Source organism: Sminthopsis crassicaudata, chromosome 3 (genome assembly GCF_048593235.1).
Source record: "Sminthopsis crassicaudata isolate SCR6 chromosome 3, ASM4859323v1, whole genome shotgun sequence".
NCBI lineage: Eukaryota > Metazoa > Chordata > Mammalia > Dasyuromorphia > Dasyuridae > Sminthopsis > Sminthopsis crassicaudata.
In genome coordinates, this window is record NC_133619.1 from 432,822,068 (window position 1) to 432,840,722 (window position 18,655).

General features: G+C 35.1%; 1 protein-coding gene and 1 long non-coding RNA gene across 2 annotated transcripts in view; one reads left to right on the forward strand and one right to left on the reverse strand.

Annotated features, from left to right (window-relative positions):
• TTN (titin) overlaps positions 1 to 18,655 on the forward strand; it is a 322,669-nt gene that overhangs the window by 116,779 nt on the left and 187,235 nt on the right. Inside the window, 17 exon segments of the mRNA XM_074302990.1 lie at positions 51 to 329; positions 419 to 697; positions 1,612 to 1,899; positions 2,111 to 2,398; positions 7,236 to 7,526; positions 8,889 to 9,176; positions 10,569 to 10,661; positions 10,802 to 11,087; positions 11,894 to 12,077; positions 13,831 to 13,920; positions 14,015 to 14,282; positions 14,381 to 14,641; positions 17,020 to 17,229; positions 17,316 to 17,393; positions 17,491 to 17,517; positions 17,997 to 18,056; positions 18,190 to 18,273. Of these exon segments, the coding sequence (XP_074159091.1) occupies positions 51 to 329; positions 419 to 697; positions 1,612 to 1,899; positions 2,111 to 2,398; positions 7,236 to 7,526; positions 8,889 to 9,176; positions 10,569 to 10,661; positions 10,802 to 11,087; positions 11,894 to 12,077; positions 13,831 to 13,920; positions 14,015 to 14,282; positions 14,381 to 14,641; positions 17,020 to 17,229; positions 17,316 to 17,393; positions 17,491 to 17,517; positions 17,997 to 18,056; positions 18,190 to 18,273 (3,354 nt within the window).
• Positions 1 to 18,655, reverse strand: part of LOC141562809 (uncharacterized) — a 95,563-nt gene that overhangs the window by 1,258 nt on the left and 75,650 nt on the right. Inside the window, exons 4-7 of the long non-coding RNA XR_012488259.1 lie at positions 12,054 to 12,092; positions 11,864 to 11,967; positions 10,779 to 10,932; positions 2,101 to 2,222 (exon numbers count right to left, since the gene is read on the reverse strand). This is a non-coding gene — a long non-coding RNA (uncharacterized LOC141562809). The remainder of the gene's footprint in view (positions 1 to 2,100; positions 2,223 to 10,778; positions 10,933 to 11,863; positions 11,968 to 12,053; positions 12,093 to 18,655) is intronic.

Consider the following 18,655-nt stretch of genomic DNA (forward strand, 5'->3'; position numbering starts at 1 on the left):
ATGTATATGAATGCATGTTTGACATGGGGATTTTGTCTCTTTCTCTCTAGCCCCAGCCAAATTTGTGAAGAAACTAAATGATTACAGCATAGAGAAAGGGAAGCCACTGATTCTGGAGGGTATATACACCGGAACTCCTCCCATTTCAGTCACATGGAAGAAGAATGGCTTAAACATAACTCAGTCTCAAAAATGTAGCCTGACTGCTACAGACAAATCTGCTATCCTAGAAATTCCCAGCAGCACGATAGAAGATGCAGGACAATACAACTGCTACATTGAGAATGCATCTGGGAAAGATTCTTGCTCTGCACAAATATTGATATTAGGTAGGTTCCTATAATATCTCATTTTTTTTAATACTTCTGCCCATTTTCTGAAGTTCTCTTGCTACTGATCATCTTTCCTTGTGTTTTAGAACCACCCTATTTTGTAAAACAAATGGAGCCTGTTAAAGTGACCGTGGGGGATTCTGCCTCCTTGCAATGTCAGATTGCTGGTACCCCTGAAATCGCAGTGTCTTGGTACAAAGGAGATACGAAATTAAGAGCCACTTCTACCTTCAAGATGCATTTCAGGAATAATGTTGCTACACTAGTTTTCAACCAGGTTAACATTAATGACAGTGGAGAATATATCTGCAAAGCTGAAAACAGTGTGGGAGAAGTGTCATCATCAACTTTCCTTACTGTTCAAGGTGAGTATTTTACAAATTAATGAAGTACCTCCTTTGAACTGCATCTAAATTGGTTCATCAGAGCCTTTTTCCTTGTATGTGTTTTTTGAAGTACCTGGCTAGTAGTAAGCATTTAATAAATGCATTATCTAATCTAATTCTCCCAATAGTTAATTGCCCAAACCTCTTCTAAGAAAGATGATAAATTGTAACTTGATTTGGAATTAGGACATAATTATTCATTCACATAATAATTTGAGGTGAATAATAATCTTCATAAGATTGCAGTTTTAGAGCTCTAAGGGACCTTAAGTTCTCATGCAGTCCAAGCCCCATTAACTGGACAAAAAACCTGAGATCTAAAGAAATCTTAGCATCCCAGATTTTAGACCTTGAAAGAGACTGAGTACAACCTGCTCATTTTGTAGAGCAGGAAATTGAGGCAAAAAAATATTAAATCATTTGCTCAGTGTTCCAGAGGTAAAATTTCTAAGATAAGAATTGAATGTGACTCCAAATTCAATCCCTTATAATACTATATCCCAAGATCATGTATGTAATGACTGGCAGAGACTGGTATTCAAATCCAGGATTTCTAACTCTTCTAACTCAAAATTAGCATGCATCCTACTTTATTGTAAACCCATGTTTCTAGAGTTTATCCCCTTTACCATGTGATGACCTAAAGATGGTGGACTGTCTCTTCCCTGAAGCCAATGTTTTCTTTAGTTAGCCTACAGCATGTGTCCTCCTTTTAAACTTTAGAGCTGATCTTAAAGTGAAACTTTGAAACAAGATAGTATGCACTCCTTAGCACAACTCAGGAGAATGTAAGAATGCTTCTGAGTGTGTGGGAAGTTCAATATCAGTGCAAAGTTTGTGAGAGTTTATCCTGTTTATACAGTCTTTCATTGCCTGATTCCATTTCTTTACAGAGCAAAAACTTCCACCTTCATTTTCTCGACAATTGCGAGACATTCAAGAAACTGTTGGCTTGCCAGTCATATTTGAATGTACAATAAGTGGCTCCGAACCCATTCAAGTGTCTTGGTTTAAAGATGGTAAACCTTTGAGAGATGGCCAAAACGTGCAGACTTCCTTTTTAGATAACATAGCAACACTGAATATTTTCAAAACAGATAGGAGCCTTGGAGGTCAGTACGCCTGTACAGCTACAAATCCTATTGGATCTGCCACTTCCAGTGCCAGGCTCATCCTCACAGGTTGGTGGATTTTAAATAAATGCTCTATTTAATAAACAATTTTAAAAGATACAAATGTCTACTATATATTATATATATGTATGTATGTATGTATGTATACATGCATATATATACACACACTCATATCCTAGTAATAAGGAGACATTACTTTTTATAAACCAGCATGTTTTATGGATATAAAGACTGGTAATATGTTTCTACTTATTTACAGAGGGAAAGAATCCACCCTTCTTTGATATACCAACTGTCCCAATTGATGCTGTTGTGGGAGAAAGTGCTGACTTCGAATGCCATGTGACTGGAACTCAACCAATTAAGGTTACCTGGGCCAAAGATAACAAAGAAATACGAAGTGGAGGAAACTATCAAATTAGTTACCTTGAGAATACTGCCCACTTGACTATTGTCAAAGTTGATAAAGGAGACTCTGGACAGTATACTTGTTATGCTGTGAATGAAGTTGGAAAAGATTCATGTACAGCCCAACTTAACATAAAAGGTAAATAAGGCTTAGATTGTATGGCACAACTAGAAATACAATGCTTTCATTTACATTTCATTCTAATGGTGACTTACTTATGACACACACAAAGAAGCCACAAATACCAATTTGCAGACTGAATAGGAATGACCCTTGGGCAAGAATGATGGATTATATTATAATTTCTGCCTACTGTGAAAGGCTGAGATAGATGGATGTCTTGTCTACAGTAAGGCTGAAGCCAAAAGAGTGTTTAAGCTAGGTCTGTTCAACAAGGTTGTGAGCCCCTGAGATCAGAGCCTTCCCAGAAGAGCTAAGCAGTGAGCAAAGAGGCCCATCTTAGAAAAATGGACAAAAATGATTTGTACTGGGATTGAGTCCATGAGTGATCACTATACTTCCAACCTGGATAAGATAGAAAGGGAAAAAGTAATAAGAATTAGTTAAAACAATATACAAGAAACCATTCAGTTGTCCCAGAAGTCTTGGGACAGTTTTACATTTTTACATAATAGTATATTATTTAAAAAACAATAGTTTTAAATTATTAAAGCTTAAAACTACAAGATGACTTTTGAATTTTAAACTACTTTAACTCTACCCTAAGATATTTGAGAGCTAAGCCTGCTTGTCTAAAAGAATCTATATTCTTTAACTTATACTTTCTAAAACTTTACAATACTGTGTTGTATAAGTTTTATAAGACAGTTTTATTTAAAAATATTATCTCGGTAAATTTCTGTTTCTGGAAATAATAGCTTTATGTAGCTTGAAGTCAAGAGTGTAAATTTGCATATACTCTTGGTGGTCAGTAGGATTCTAACTAGGGTAGGGCTAATAGTGCAGACTTTCTGGCATTTTCTTTTTTCCTCTAGGGCTTTCTCCCTTACCCTATATGCCTTGATCTGGAATGTTTTGCCCCAGTCAAAAATTCATAAATTTGGGGCAGCTAGGTGAATAGAATATCAACCCTGAAGTGAGGAGCACCCAAGTTTAGCTCCATCCTCAAATAATTGCGAACTGTGTGACACTGAGTGAGCCATATCTCCAAAAACATAAAAAGTACATAACCATTCTAGAAAATATTTCCATCTTCAACTACCATACTCCTACCCTTGATTTTCCTCTCTATAAACCTTTTCTCCGGGCCTCCTATCTACTTGAGCAGCAGCAATTCCTTTGAAGAGCTTTATTTTGCCCTAGGCTATCTTCCCTCCTTGGCTGTTCCCTACACAAGTTTTTCTTCCTCCCTCACCCCAACCAACAAAAATAGTTCATTAGAGCTCTAGTAGTGTTGTGGATGTGCAGGCTTTTGATGAGACAAGGCGCAGATGAAGTAAAAGAATTTACTAGATTAAAAGTAAAATTAGAAGTTTAAGTTTATTATAAATCATCAAGAAATATCAAATGGAGCAGAACTCTTTGATGGAATTAGAGTTCTGTCCGTTCTGCCCACCGGCCCATTCTTCCCATCCTCTATATATGATTTGACACAATACAGAGCTATTGGGTTTGAATAGGCTTCAGTAAGGCTATAGAAAGTTTGATTAGTGATAGTTCAAATTGTATAGAGCTTAATGGAGGTACTTAATGTGAATTCAGTTCTATTGAAAGTTAAGTAGGAGTACTTAGCTTTAGTTCAGCACTATAGAAAACTTGGGTAGTGTCAGCTGAACTCTATAGAAAGGTAAATTAGAGGTACTTAACAGAGGTGGGGTTGGGCTGACTTCTAGGTCAGGATAACGTGGAAAGTTATAAAGAGATACCACTGTGTAACCCGCCTTTCTCTCCCCATCCTGGAGGAAGCCAGACCAGTCCGAGAACCATTCCTCATCTGGGTTATCAAAAGGAATTTCCTTTAAGTCAGCTCTGCTAGAGTATACAGAGTCTATAATGTCCTCGTGCAGAGGAATACAAAAGAAAGCATCCTTTAGGTCCAGGGTAGTAAACCATTGAGTATTTCCTGGGATCTGGGTAAGTATAGTATAGGGATTAGGTACTATGGGATGGATTGGGATAACTGCTTCATTAATTGCCCTTAAATCTTGTACCATACGATAATCCCCATTTGCTTTCTTAACGGGAAGGATAGGAGTATTACAGGGAGACTGGCAAGGAATCAGAAGTTTAAACTTAAGGAACTTCTCAATCAAAGGCTGTAACCCGATCCTGTCCTCCTGCTTAATTGGATACTGCTGTCTATGTGGGAACACAGTAGGATCCCGTAGCTTAAGGAGAGCTGGTGTAGCATGCGTTGCCCTTCCAGGAATGCCCTGATCCCAGACGGAAGAGTCTATGTCCTCCCAGATTTCATAAGGAACATGGGAAGATCTCAGAAGGAGCACAAATATATCATTTGGAGATTTGAGCAGAGAGAACTGGGTTCCCAGCTTCTCCATTAAATCCCGACCCAATAGAGGAGTGGGACAGGAAGGAATAATTAAAAAGGAGTGTGGAAACAGCAAATCTCCATATCTACAAGGTAGAGGAAAAGTTTCCAAGCAGCTCTGGAGGTTCCCTTCAATCCCCATTACTTTACAGGGGGAAGGGCGCATTGGACCAGAGTGGGATAATAGAACCAAAAAACAGGCCCCAGTATCAAATAGAAAATTAATGTCCTTACCTTGCACATCTAGAGTCACCCTGGGTTTGTAGCTTCCTTCTGATATCTGGGGCAGACTGGTTAATAAATACATGCTAAGAATTGTGACACCCTCCTGAGGAGTGGGGTCCAGATTAGAGTATTTTCTCAGGGCCTCTTCCAATTGACCTTGGAAGAGGGCAGGATTCTCCTCAGCTGTTTGAGTAATCCCCCTGAGTTTGTCATAATTGACTTGCTTTTTGATTCCTTTCCTCATGCCCTCAATGAGGCAGGTTAGTAGGTGGTCTCTCCTCTCTCTATCCCTGCTTCCCTCCTGATAGTTCCATGAGGGGTCTGATAGAGGTACAGCAACAGCCCCTGCCTGGTACTTAGCAGGGTAAGAGGAAGCCATCTCATCCCCGAATTTGAGTTAAATCCCAGATTCGCCTTTTCTCCTCTATGGTACAGGAAGAGGAGATTATAATATTATCTCCCCAGGAAAGATCACATTAGAGGGTGATGGCTTTGAATCCCTCAATAGATTTAGTAGGATCCTCAGAATATCTGCCCAATTTTTCCTTGATTTGGGAGAGATCCGACGTGGAAAAGGGCACTTGTACTCTGAGTACTCCCCCCTGAGGGTCGTGACTTCCCTCAAGGGGAAGAGTTTAGAAGGAGGCTCCTGATCCACAGCTGTAGCAGAATCAGGCTCCCATGGAGGAAGAGGGGAATCTACAGCTTCAGCCCGAGGAGGGCAAAGGCCTTGAGACTGGCCGGCCTCAGAGGAAGGCCGAGGGGATTGGGTTGAGGAGAAAGGTAGCCCACTTCATGTATGAGAAGGACTAAGAAGTGGGGGTTGGGCATTTCCAGAACTCGACTCCGGTGGAGAGGGAAGTCCTATATCTTTAGACCCTGGGTCCTGTTTCTGATAAGGAGGTGGTCCTGGAGTGCAAGTGTTCTGCTGAGAGCCAGAGGGCAGAGCAGACGCTTCTTGTGCCCTTGAAGGAGTGGAGAAGAGAGGATCGTCTAAACTGTCAATTTCTTCCTCTCCATTAGAGTTGGCAAGTAACGCTTTGCAATTTGGCCTTGGTTCAGCGTCCTGCGCTAGAGCCATGAAGGCCTGAACATAAGGGAGTTCAAACCACTTCCCTTGTCTCCTGCAATATAAGTCCAACTCCTTAATAATTTTATAATCTGTTGAGCCAAATATGGGCCATCTTTGTTGGCCACCTAGAAAGTACTTCGGCTAGGCATTTTTGGAAAAATGAATTAGCTTTTTTGTTTTGAGATCTCTTATGCCAAATTTGTCTTTGTTTTTTAAGAGACACCCTAGAGGTGAGTTTTTAGGAATGGATGAGACAAATTGACCCATTCTTGCCTTAAGCCTCAAATATTACGCAAAAGCCTTAAGAGTCTTAAAGCACCCCGAATTTTTCCCAATAGCTCCTTCATTCTCCAAGGCATCTCTTGAGAGAGAGAAAAAAGAAATTGCAGAAATCCTTATCGCAAGCGTCACCACGAGTAAGGATTTTGCTTGGGTGGAAAAATGCCCCGGCAGACAAAGTTGATCCAAATCTTTGGCTGTTCACAGCTATGGGGGTTCAGAGAAAGAGGGGGCTTACCTACAGCTGGCTCTGTCAATTCCCCGTACAGGCCACCAGGTTTGTTGGGGATGTGCAGGCTTTTGATGAGACAAGGCATGGGTGAATTAAAAGACTTTACTAGATTAAAGTAAAATTAGAAGTTTAAGTTTATTATAAATCATCAAGAGATATCAAATGGAGCAGAACTCTGATGGAATGCCAACCTGCCCATTCTTCCCATCCTCTATATATGATTTGACACAATACAGAGCTATTGGGTTTGAATAGGTTTCAGTAAGGCTATAGAAAGTTTGATTAGTGATAGTTCAAATTGTATAGAGCTTAAGTGGAGGTACTTAACGTGAATTCAGTTCTATTGAAATTAAGTAGGGATACTTAGCTTTAGTTCAGCCCTATAGAAAACTTGGGTAGTGTCAGCTGAACTCTATAGAAAGGTAAATTAGTGGTACTTAACAGGGGTGGGGTTGGGCTGACTTCTAGGTCAGGATAATGTGGAACGTTATTTTTTAGGGTCTCCAGCCTCAGTTTCCCTCGTCAGATTCCCCATCAGTAAGGGATCATATTATGATTAGAGAGCAGATTCGATGTGATGATTTCTGAGACATTGATAAATCTTTTAATAATAATCTACTTTTCCATCCCTTATTGTTTATGATGCAATCTCTTTCAGAACGGCTAATACCACCAAGTTTCACCAAAAAACTCTCTGAAACAGTGGAAGAAACAGAAGGGAATCCTTTCAAACTTGAAGGGCGTGTTGCTGGTTCCCAACCTATAACTGTTGCTTGGTATAAAAATAATATGGAAATTCATCCAAGTGCAAATTGTGAAATAGCATTCAAGAACAACGCCATATTTCTTCAAATTAAGAAAGCTGGGATGTCTGATGCTGGTTTATATACATGCAAAGTATCCAATGATGCTGGATCTGCTCTGTGTACTTCTTCAATTGTTGTCAAAGGTCAGTTCATTTCAGACTTCTTAATATATTTTGTTTATTTTATTACCTATGAATAGACCTTTTCTCTGACTTTAATCAAGTTATAGAAGAAAATATGTGTTCTTTAGAAGGATTGTTATTATGGGTCCACACAAACTGTTCTGTAAAATAACCATTTTTTACACTAGCCTAATGTAGTCCTGTGAAATATTAATCATTTAATAAAAACAGTGCAGTTTCAACCACTGCAACTCAGGTTTCTACATTAGAGGTTGAAGTCACAATAATGTATGCACAAATGACACAAGCTTTTCTAGGTAATATATTCTTGCCATTATAGAAATTCAGATGGCTGTTATTATCTCGGGTAAATTTATTAGGTATTGAAGAACATTTTTTTTAAAAGGAAAGCTGAGATATTATGTTATTTTGCATGCAAATTTCCTGATTATCAATATGCTAATTACTGCAGATAGGTCACTGACCTTTTCTACAAACTTCCTGGGAATCATACCTTATTACTAATTGAATAATTGTTACTATTTATTCAGTTAGCAAATTTGAATAATCTGGATTTATGCTAACATCTCCAAACTAAGAATTTTTAGGAAGTTCTTCTAAGCATTTATGCTGACACACAAATTGGATTTAAGTGAGACAGAGTTGCATAGTCATACATCATAACAATGATCACCATTCTCTAACAAAAAAAGGAAACAAAACAAAACAGAGTTTAAGTAATTTGAGAACCGATATCCCAATGTTTGTGTTTCTTTTAAGTTTTATCTCCATCTATTAAAAAGAGTTATAATAATATTTAAAATGTAAATTCCAGGCCAATGAGATTGTTTTCACTTGGACAGCAAGTTGAAATTCTTAGTTTCATTGATCTGAAAAAATTACCATAAATGAATTTAATATCTGAAAATTAGCAAAAGAAAAAGAACACAAGCAGTGAGATATATCTGGATGATCAGATTATTTGAATCTTGGATTTTTGCCTTTTAATGTGTACAGACGAATTACCAAAAGAGGCAATAGCACGCAGAGTTCAGTATAAATCAAGATTATCTAAAATTAATAGTATTAGTAATGCATTGTGATGACAAGGAAGTTTGCATTAAGGGACAGTACTATACTTGTATACTTGGTCAATTTTGTGTATAAAATAATCTCTATATTTTATCTGTTATTACATTTCTGTTCTTCAAACAACATCAACTTTAACTTTTGTCTCAGGACAACAATGAACAGTGACAGCTACTTTTGTCACTACTTTTGTCATTGTTTAGTGGCAACACTGTTAGATTCATCTAGTCTTTTTTTGAAACTTGAAACCCTTTTGCTTTCTTTTTCCCTCACTAAAATACTTTGCAATTTCAGAGCCTAAAAAACCACCAGTGTTCGATCAGCCTCTTACTCCAGTGACAGTAAATGAAGGGGAATCTTTGCAACTCAGCTGCCATGTTCAAGGATCAGAACCCATCAGGATTCAGTGGCTGAAGGGAGGCAGAGAAGTAAAACCCTCTGACAAATGCAGTTTCAGCTTTGCTAATGGAACAGCTATTCTGGAACTAAAGGAAGTTACTAAAACGGAGTCAGGAGATTATGTATGCAAAGCTTCCAATGTGGCTGGAAGTGACTCTTGCAAATCAAAAGTGACTGTTAAAGGTATAGTAATTTTAAAACATCAACTACCCTGTCAAATCAATAAATATTATTCGGTGCTTAGTGTCACCATGGTAACTTAAAGATTCATTAAACAAGATTTTAAAATACATATCAGTGATCATAGGTATCAAGTATTCTTATTTTTCTCTTTGAGATAAATCATTCAGTAAACAATCATTTATTAAGCACTTACTATGTGCCAAGTACTGTGCTGAGCCCTGGAAATACAAAGAAAGGCAAAAAAAAAAAAAAAAAAAAAAAAAAAAGTGTCTCCTTTTAAAGAGTTCACAATCTAATGAGGGAGATGATATGCAAATAACTGTAATCAATAGAGGGAAGGCAGTAGCATTAAATAGAATCTAGAAAGACATCTTGTCAAAAGTGGGATTTTGTTGTTGTTATTATTGCTATTTGTCCTTCCTTCTCAAGATATGACCATTACATGTAGGAGGTGGTGCTGTGACATGCAAGTGAATTGGATTTAAGTGAAGGCTGAGCAAGGTCACCTGTCTCACTTTCTCCTCCAGAGCCATTTGAGTCTAGTGGCCAGATATACATCAGGATAATTGGAGAGGACCCTGGGATACAATGAGACACCTTGACCTTTTTAAGCTAGAGTCTTTCCCTGGTCTCATTTTGACCAAGGCAGTGGTGAGATTTTAAATGGAACCAAGGGAATCAGAGAAACCAGGAGGTAGAGATGAAGGAATAGAAAGTATCAGGCATGCAGTCAGTGAAAATGCCCAGAATTAGGAAATGGTTAAAAAATGTAAGTTCAGTATAATCAAAATATCTTTTTTTTAAATTGAAGCCTTACTATCATATTACTTATTAAAAAGTAAAATTCATCAAAAACCAAGTAAGAAGGATTCATAGATTTAGTACTAGAAAGAAATTTAGGAGCCACAGAATCCAATCCTTTCATTTTAGAAATGAGGAAACTGAGAAGTCATTTGAGATTACACAGTATTTAAGATAAGATTTGAACTCAAGTCTTCCTAATTGCAAATTCTAATGTCCTATCCATTATGCCATGATTAATTAGTGAAACATTCAAAGGCTCTCATAATTGAAAGGCTTTATATAAAGTGATCCCTTGGCATAAATCCTAAAAGTACCTTTTCAATGAAGCTGCAGAATATTTATATAAGATGTGAAGTGACCAGTTAAATTTCTTGAAACTAATCTAAATTTCTATAAAATCTTCTATGATTCATTCATTTACATAAATGCTTAAATATGTGTATTTAAATGAAGAAACAGAATGTGCGGTTTTAAACCTTAAATACAAGCATACAGGATGCTATTTAAACTTACCTTGACTTTAGAATCTGTTTAGAAGAAAAATAATATTGCTCTGAGGAAATTGTAACATTAAAATTTGTTTTGCAGATAAACCAGCTGCTGTACCACCAGCTAAGAAAGCAGCAGTAGATGGGAAACTCTTCTTTGTTTCAGAACCTCAGAGTATCAGAGTCATAGAAAGTAAGTCTTGGGTCAAAGCTTTGCATCTTTCTATCCACACATACTTGTTCTTATGTAGAGAAAAACCTCATGTGGTTTTATTTTAACAATTAACATTTCAGGAAATCCAATACTGACCCATTTTTGTTCTTGTTTGTCAGAAACCACTGCAACATTCATTGCCAAAGTTGGAGGTGATCCAATCCCAAATGTTAAATGGACAAAGGGAAAATGGAGACAGCTGAACCAAGGAGGCCGAGTCTTTATTCAGCAGAAAGGCGATGAAGCAAAACTGGAAATTAGAGATACCACAAAAACTGATTCTGGATTGTATAGATGCGTAGCATTCAACAAACATGGTGAAATTGAAAGTAATGTTAACCTACAGGTAGATGAAAGGAAGAAACAAGAGAAAATTGAAGGAGATCTAAGGGCAATGCTGAAAAGGTAACTGTAAGCATGTTCACTGTTAGAGTAAAAAAAAATGTTAATGTCTATTTCCTAGTGGTCATTAAAGAGATTTATGATCCTTACCCTTAAAGATTTAAGAGAGAGAACAAAACAAGAGCTAACACATCTCTTTGTTCATTAAACCAGTCATAGGTAAATGTAAATTTATATGCATATAAAAGCATAGTAAAAATACTGATGGGAGTTATCGCATTTATGAAGAAATAATGGTTCATTAGGATCAAATTGATTAAAGTTTTAAAGAATAACAACCTATAGCAACTGACTATGTATACTAAAGTTCTATATCTTTATTTGTCTCCTTAAAGTGTTACTCTAATGCTTTATTGTGCTGCATGGAGATGGCGCTGGGTCCTCCAACAAACTATAGCATCATCAATATAGCATAGTTTCTCATAGGTCATATTGAGCTTTGAAGACCCTACTTTGTCAAATACATATACACACACACACACATGCCCACATATAATCATACAACTCTAAATTTCAAGAAGATTTCTATTTTTCTTTCCTGCATTTAACATGTTCAAATTTTATCCTAAATTTTGGTAGATGGAAAATTTTTTAATGTTTGTAATAAAAATGTATCTTGATGTGACTTTTCCAATCCAATTCATTCTTATTTTAAACATATTAGTGGAATTTTCATTACAATAAAAACCTTTCTAAATTCTCATGATTTAGAGCTCTTTATTACATCATGAATTATTAAAGAAAAAGATGAGTCTATAAATGAAAGCTAGATATTTTACCTTTAATATCAATTTCCTTTTATTGCTTAGGACTCCAATACAAACAAAAGGATCTGGGGAAGAGGAGACCATTGATATCATGGAGCTTCTGAAAAATGTTGATCCTAAAGAATATGAAAAATATGCTCGTATGTATGGAATTACAGATTTCCGGGGACTACTCCAAGCCTTTGAATTGTTAAAGCAAAGCCAAGAAGAAGAAACACACAGACTAGTAAGTTCTCTTATGCTGAAAAACAAAAATCAAATACACAAATTCTAATTTAAAAAAAATATATATATATATTATATGGTTTGAATGATAAGTCTTGCCATATATTCCTCTACTAAAAGCTACTGGTGCCTTATTACACCACAGAGAAAAGGCCCTGGGTTTTCAGGGGCTATGCTAGCAAGGCACAGAGTCTGGTAGGTCTCAACAAGCTGATAAAGGTTTCAGTGCAACAGTGGACTGATTTAGCTAAGTCTGGAGAGAGGGATCTTATCAAAATTTTGCCTGGTGAAGATTTTGGGGGGGAAATGGGATATAATAGCACATGAAATACATGCAGTAAGGACTAGGAAAGGGAAGAGTTGCAGTCTACATTTTTGGAGGGCATATAGTGAAAGAAATGATTATTAATAGCCAATGATTTAGGGAGATCCAGAGTTGCCCCTTTTTGTATAGTTTTCATTTCAACGTTCTATCTCTTGAAGGACATTAATGATATGTGATTGGATTAACTTTCTTGTTCAGATCCCACCTAGGTAGGCAAACCATTGTGCTCTACTCAGTTTTGGGTAGGATACCAAAGCTCAATAGAATATATCCAACCCCTCACTGTATTCTCTAATTAACAAACCAGAGTTAATTGCTACACTCAACATCACTCTTCTGACAGTTTATAAGCCAGAGTGCCACTGATATCTTTTTATTAAAATGCTAGTGTTATTAACAAAATTACTAATTACACAGAAATAATGTCTCTCAAACTTTTTAAATATCACAACTCGTGATCAGTGACCCTTTGAAGAGTCAAATCATTAAACAGGCTATTCAAAAAGTATGAGCAGTAACAAGTTTTCCAGTTTTTTATAGAAGCAAATGAGTTAACATATGTAAATCATTTTTGTAAACTCTAAAGTTCTATATAAATAGTAGTTGATATTATTAATATTATTATAAATCCATCAATAAGTATTTATCAAATGTCTTCTATGCTCCAGGGATGGATCTCCAAGAATAGATAAAAATAGTCATGAGTCTATTTAGTACAGAGGAAAAAGCAATGGATTAGGCATTAGGAGACCTTAGCTCTAGAACTCTCTCTTCTACTAAATAGTTACATAAGGTATATACAACTTTTTTTTTTTTTTTTTTTTTTTTTTTTAAAGAAGCAGCTTAAAATGTTCTAAGACTTTTGGTACACTCCGAAAGCCTGGCTAGAGCATTTAATCTATTTAGACTTTAGTCACTTCATTTGTAAAATGAAATAGTTGTGTTTGGTCTCAAACAATAAGTATTTACTAAGCATTTTGTTTGTACTAGGCACTGTTAAGTCATGATAATACAGTTTGGTTTTCAATAACGTCTGACTCACTGTGACATCCATTTGAGGTTTTCTTGGATACTGGAGTAGTTTATTTCCTTCTCCAGCTCATTTTGTGGATGAGGAAACTGAGACAAACCAAGTTAACTGACTTGCCTAAGGTCACATAGTAAATATTTGGGGGAAATTAGAATTCGGGTCCTCCTGACTAGGCTCAGCACTCTTATCCCTAGCAGCACCTAGCTCCCCCTCCTCTATAAAATATGACAAATAATATCTATAGCACTTACCTCACTGGACTGTGGAGAGGATGGAGTGAAATAGTACATGTAAAGGATTATATAAATATCAATTATAAAGTATATGAGCATAGAAATGGAAAAAAATAGAATTGTCATCCAATTATTTTCATTCATGTCAAATACTTTGTTTCTTTAGGAAATTGAAGAAATAGAGAAGTCTGAAAAAGATGAAAAGGAATTTGAAGAATTAGTAGCATTTATCCAGCAAAGGTTGTCACAGACAGAGGTAATAAATAAACTTATTGCAAAATAGGGCTGTATGCTGGGAACTTTAAAGTGAGACTAATGGTCATTTACATTTTTTTTTTTTTTGCTCTTAGCCTGTCACCCTCATCAAGGATATTGAAAATCAGACTGTTATAAAAGACAATGATGCTGTCTTTGAAATTGACATCAAAATAAATTATCCAGAAATCAAACTCTCCTGGTACAAAGGCACTGAAAAATTGGACTCCAGTCCTAAGTATCAAATAAGCATTGAAGGTGACAGACATATACTTCGAGTCAAAGACTGTCAACTGAAAGATCAAGGCAATTATAGGTTGGTTTGTGGTCCTCACATCGCCAGTGCAAAACTAACTGTAATTGGTAAGTAGAGGCAATTTAAAACAAAAACATACAAAATCAGTTTTTCATTGAATGCATCAATGTGACAGCTATTCACACTTCTTTTATCATGCCAATAGAACCTGCTTGGGAGAGACATCTTCAAGATGTTACTGTAAAAGAAGGTCAGACCTGCACAATGAGCTGTCAGTTCTCTGTGCCAAATGTTAAATCAGAATGGTTCAGAAATGGAAAGATTCTCAAACCTCAGCCCAGATATAAAACTGAAGTGGAACACAAAGTCCATAAATTATCCATTGCAGATGTTAGAGCAGAAGACCAGGGCCAGTATACTTGCAAATATCAAGATCTTGAAACATCTGCAGAGCTAAAAATTGAAGGTTGGTATATGAAACTGTATATTTTGAAGAACTCTTTTGTAGACTGATAACCAAGTAGAAGTGTCCAATATTGGAAATTTCCACCTTGGTGAAAAATTGGGAAAATTAATTTTTGATTTTTTAAACACATAAATTTGCATGGGTAATTAATTGTTTGACACATCTTAAATTCATATGGCTAATTCATAAAAGAAATAAACCAAAAGATATGCTTGTAAATATTTAACAATCTGCTTATTAAAAAATTCATGACACACTTTTACATTAAATCTGCATTAATATTTTCTCCATCTATTTCTTAAGACTAGATAATTAATAAAACAATAAATGAATCCCTGATTTGTAAGAGTTGCAGGTTTCCAACATATTAATGTTCACACTGAAAATATAACAAATCAGTTTTCATTTCCAGTGTGGCCTTGAAAATAATCTAAATATTTTGGAATTAACAGAATTACAGAATTAGAATGTTGGAAGACTCCCCAGTCCAATGCATTTTTCCTTCTGCCTCTTTTCAAGGATTTTTTTTTAAATGAACTACAATGAGCCAGATTTCAGTCCAATCTACATTGATTTTTCTAACACTTAGAGCTAACTCCAAACGGAACAGCTTGTCTCTTTATCTAACAATTATAGAGTGCCTAAATGTTTCCAAAGTGCCTTATAAACATTATCTTATTTAAAGGTACATTTAAAGGCTCCCTCTCACCTGAGATATTTAAATCGAAGATGGAGAACCAGCTCTTGATTTACTCTACCATGCAGTAGATTGAATTTATTAATGTCATAGGTTTCTTTCAATCCAAAATCCTACCATCATTATACTTGTAAAATAAATGTGGATAAAATAACAAACTATAAAGCATCATTTCACTATGGGTTTGTAAGCTATGAACTGGAAAGGAAGGAGTTCCAGCCTGGGAGTCAGGATTTGATTAACTTGAAGAAAATGATTTTGTCTACTATCTACTAGGAGAAATTTTATACATAAATTTGAGGTTTTTAATAAATAATAACAAAAATGAAGGAGTAGCATTATGCATATACATATCAAAAGAATTCTTTTGGAATGAACAATAACTTTAAAAAATTATTTTATTTAAGATGTATATTCTTATGTATATAATATTGATGTTGATCAATATTTTTATGGTTGACATTTTTTGTAATAGTACTATTTAATAGTATTAGTGCCTAGAATACTATAGATGTTATATAAATGTTAGTTATTATTATTATTGTTATAGATAATAAAGTACTTAGCATAATGGTTGAAAGGGCACTATTTAAATGCTTATTTCTTAACATCAGAGCTATATGATTACTCATTTGGATAAATATTTAGGCTTTATTGAGTAACCATAACAATGCCTTATCTAATATAAAATTCAAAGTGCATGAGAAATTTAGATTTCAAATTCTAGCTGTAAGCATTGTATTACCCACTGTATTTATTTGAAACTGTTGCCTACTCTTTGTGACTCGGTTTTGAGGATTTTCTTGGCAAAGCTATTGGTTTGCTATTTCCTTCTCCAGCTCATTTTATAGATGAGAAAACTGAGGCATAAAGGATAAGTGACTTACCTAGGATCACATAGCTAGTAAGTGTCTGAAGCCAAATTTTAACTCAGGTCTTTTTGACTCTAGGCCCAGTGCTCTATTCATTGAGCTACCTGACTTTGAATAATGTCACTAAACAATGTCACCAAAGCATTTAGTAATTAGTGAAGACTTGCTACCTTTTTATATATTTAAGCTCTTAGCTACTAAACACAACATTTTCTAGTTCATTGTCCTAAGAAATAGCTTTGCCACATATATTAGTCAGGTTTTCTCCTTGTGGATTCTCATAATCTAAAATTGTCAAGACTAAACACAAAATAGGTGTCATCTGGTTTGTCTCCCTAATCATTTAAATGGTCTGAGAGAGAATTTTGTGCATTTCACAAAATATTATTTTAGGACAATTTCCTACATGAGGAAAATGACAAATCTTCAAATATGCAAATGAAGGCATAATCAGATTATATAGTCTCTGCATATTTTTTTTCATGGGTTCTTTTTTATATATTATAATATATATATAATACATTTTTTAGACTTTTCAAATCCTTCAAGTACCAGAAATCTCTATATTATTTTTATCTTATCCTAAGACCTACAATGGATCTCTTAATGCTAACATAAATTTCATGTGGAAATTATTTTTAGTATTCTAATGCTATTTTTGTCAAGTGGAAATGGTAAAATGGGGGAGAGTGTTTTTTGTTTTAACCAATTTCTTGTTAAAATAATGGGAAAATGTATGCATATGCTGGGAAGAAGGGAAAAAAAAATCAACAGATTGTAATTATGATTAATCTTTGTTTTAAAAACAGCTGAGCCCATTCAGTTCACAAGACGCATACAGAATATTGTGGTCAGTGAACATCAATCTGCAACCTTTGAATGTGAAGTGTCCTTCGATGATGCCATTGTTACCTGGTACAAAGGGCCCACAGAGCTTATTGAAAGTCAGAAATACAACTTTAGGAATGATGGCCGTTGCCATTATATGACCATACACAATGTCACTCCAGATGATGAAGGTGATTTGATCATTTCCCAATGCAAATATTGATTGTAAATTGTCCCAACAACAGAAAACAAATAACAAAATAATTCTTTCCCTTAGGTGTCTATTCAGTAATTGCTCGCTTGGAACCAAGAGGTGAAGCTAGAAGCACTGCTGAGCTTTACTTAACAACCAAAGGTCAGGAAATAGTCTAAAGATCTAATTCAAATTGCAGTATTTAAAATCATATTTTGTAGGATCTTATAATTCTAAATGCAATCTATCTTTTTTGTAGAAATTAAACTGGAATTGAAGCCACCTGGTAAGTTAAAAAAAACTTAAATATTGTCATGTAGTTTTAAAAAAATTTTATATGTAAATCCAACTCCGTTACCTAAATATTTTTGACTTCCCAGTTCTGAAGTATTATAAAAATACATTTTACAATGCTTCTGAATATTTTCACATTATAAAAATACAAACATATAAACTCTTGTGAGTTTCAAAACCAAACTGTAGTAGCATCTTCCTATGGTATCCCAGATTATTTTACATTCTGTGTTTCATAATATTAAGAGATTAGTATCATTATTATTATTAGTAGTAGTATTAGTATTAGTAGCAGGAAATAAAATGTTGCATGTGTCTATAATAATCATGTAGTAAATATGATAGTAGTCATTTCTTAAAATATGTTTCAAATTTTAGGCCCTTCTATTTGAAAACCACTGATGATCAGATAAATCTTAATTATATCATTGCAGTATCTGTTTTATAATGCTTTATAATTTCCTTTCTCAGATATCCCTGACTCTAGAGTTCCTATTCCAACTATGCCTATCAGAGCAGTGCCACCAGAAGGTAAGATGATTTATTCCCCATCATATTTGTGTTTAGCCTAGCTACACCTTGAAGGAAGTTAGAGATTCTAAGGGGCAAAGATGAGGTGGGAAACCAAAAGAATTTTACTGATAATGGCTTGTATTTTCTTTAGAAATTCCTCCAGTTGTAGGTCTTCCTCTTCTTGTTTCTCTACCATCACCAGAAGAAAAGAAACCACCAGGAAAACATATTGAAGGTATTTTATATTTTTAACATAAAAGTCATAAAATATAACGGAACAGTAAGGTGCTGTTTAGTCCAGTCATTTTCCTGCTCTAGTTGTCAAATAGAAATTTTTTACATTTTGAAAAGTCATATGAACTCAGTAATGAAATGCAGGAGTATCAGCAGAATAAAACATCTTTATAAGAAACAAAACTTTAGGCCCATTCACATAAATCTTAGCTCTCTCTTAAAAAAAAAAAAGAAAGAAATACTTTTTTACATCACCTTGTTATGAACAAAATATAGAAAACATTGAACAATTTTTTGAGTATAAAATCAATTTGGCACATTAGTTGCAAAATCATTCTGCTTGTCTGTTTACCACACAACCTCCTTCTGTTTCCTTTTATATA